General features: G+C 40.2%; 1 protein-coding gene across 1 annotated transcript in view; it reads right to left on the bottom strand.

Annotated features, from left to right (window-relative positions):
- The window catches only part of LOC119838433 (catenin alpha), a 46,500-nt gene that overhangs the window by 1,805 nt on the left and 43,071 nt on the right, over positions 1–1,624 (bottom strand). Inside the window, exons 21-22 of the mRNA XM_038364380.1 lie at positions 1,371–1,381; positions 866–985 (exon numbers count right to left, since the gene is read on the bottom strand). Coding sequence (XP_038220308.1) covers positions 866–985; positions 1,371–1,381 — 131 coding nt within the window. The remainder of the gene's footprint in view (positions 1–865; positions 986–1,370; positions 1,382–1,624) is intronic.

The following is a 1,624-nucleotide window of genomic DNA, read 5'->3' as shown; positions in this document are numbered from 1 at the left end:
CGGCACGTGTCATACGTATCATAAGTGTCACGTGTGACACGTGGCACGCGACACCAGATCACGTGTAAAAAACATAAATAGCATGCATACGACAAAAAACATTTTTAATTCTCATTTAGTGACTCGATACCGGACTTTTGAAAAACAAAACATGCATCGTTTAATATTTACATTGAATTAAACTATTTTTTCTTATACACTTTTTTTATAATATTTTTTTGAGGTAGCTCGATTGAACCTCACTGCACCACACCACACATGTGTATGTTTTTGACGCACCCTGTATATATGCGAAAATCGCAAATAGAAGCACCCTCTATACAGCCAAAATGTAGTAACGCTACGAAACTAAGTGCCGCTACATAGCTTAGTGCAATTATATAACTTAGTACATAACTTGGTGCCACAAGAGATCTAGCACTTACATAGTTATTCTGCGGCGTCGGCAAGCGGGATATAAATATATAATTAGCTAGTTAGGCGTTACAAGCTAAGCTATATGCACTAAACGTGTTAATTCGTCGGGGCGTCGCACAAAAACCGCTGGACCGATTTCGATGAAACTTTCGTTTGAAGTAGATTTTAATTGATAAAACAAGGATTTTAGCATGCTTGACCATTTTTAGACTCTAACTGGATTACGGTTGTTGAATTTTTCTATGTAATTATAATTATGCACAATTCATCACAACAACATTATATTTGAATTTGAAAATACTATATATATATATATATATATCAATGATCAAAAATCAAATTAAATCATCATACCCCTGTCTTATTCTATAAACTTTCTTTCACATCCACGCACGCTTCACCATCTCTCTCTACCTGTCGCACACACTGTCCCCCCCCCCCCACTCACCGCGATGGTCCCCTGGCGGGTGTACTTGGTGGAGGCGACGTAGGACGCCTTGACGGTGAGCACCACCGCGTTCATCAGGTTCTTCGCCGCCTGGATCAGCGACGTGGCGCTGTCCAGCTGCGGACACCGAGAGCGGCGGACGTTCAATATACATACATACATACATACCATACATATATATATATATATATATATATATATATAGATAGATAGAACACGGTACAAGATTGATAGAAGAAAGAAACACGTCGACAAGTCGGGGTTCGAGACCGGGCGAGCGTGGAGGAAATTAATTGATTTTTCAATTTATCCGCACATGTGGATAACATCACCACTGCTCGAAACGGTGAAGGAAAACATCGTGAGACAACCGGCATGTCCGAGAATAGAAAGTTCGACGGCATGTGACATCCGCCAACCCGCACTTGGCCAGCGTGGCGGATTATGGCCTGAATTCTTATTGAAGGCCTGTCCCAGCTGTGGGAACATATATATTTACATATGGGCTGATGATGATGATGATAATGAAAACACGTTTCACTTTGTGATTGGATATGGTAAAAATTAACAATGAAATAAAAGAAAAATTTCGATTGTTATTATAGTTAATTGTTGGTCTCCTTGGTACAATGGTTAACACTACATGGTTAACAATGGTAAGTAAAGAACAGAGAGGTCCTGGGTTCGATTTCTGGTGGAGACTATAAAAAATCTGCCTCGGTCTGGCAGGCCACAGAACACTGATCACCTACTTGTCCA

This window comes from Zerene cesonia, unplaced genomic scaffold (assembly GCF_012273895.1).
Source record: "Zerene cesonia ecotype Mississippi unplaced genomic scaffold, Zerene_cesonia_1.1 Zces_u003, whole genome shotgun sequence".
Taxonomy (NCBI): Eukaryota; Metazoa; Arthropoda; class Insecta; order Lepidoptera; family Pieridae; genus Zerene; species Zerene cesonia.
This window is presented reverse-complemented; position numbering and strand designations above follow the sequence as displayed.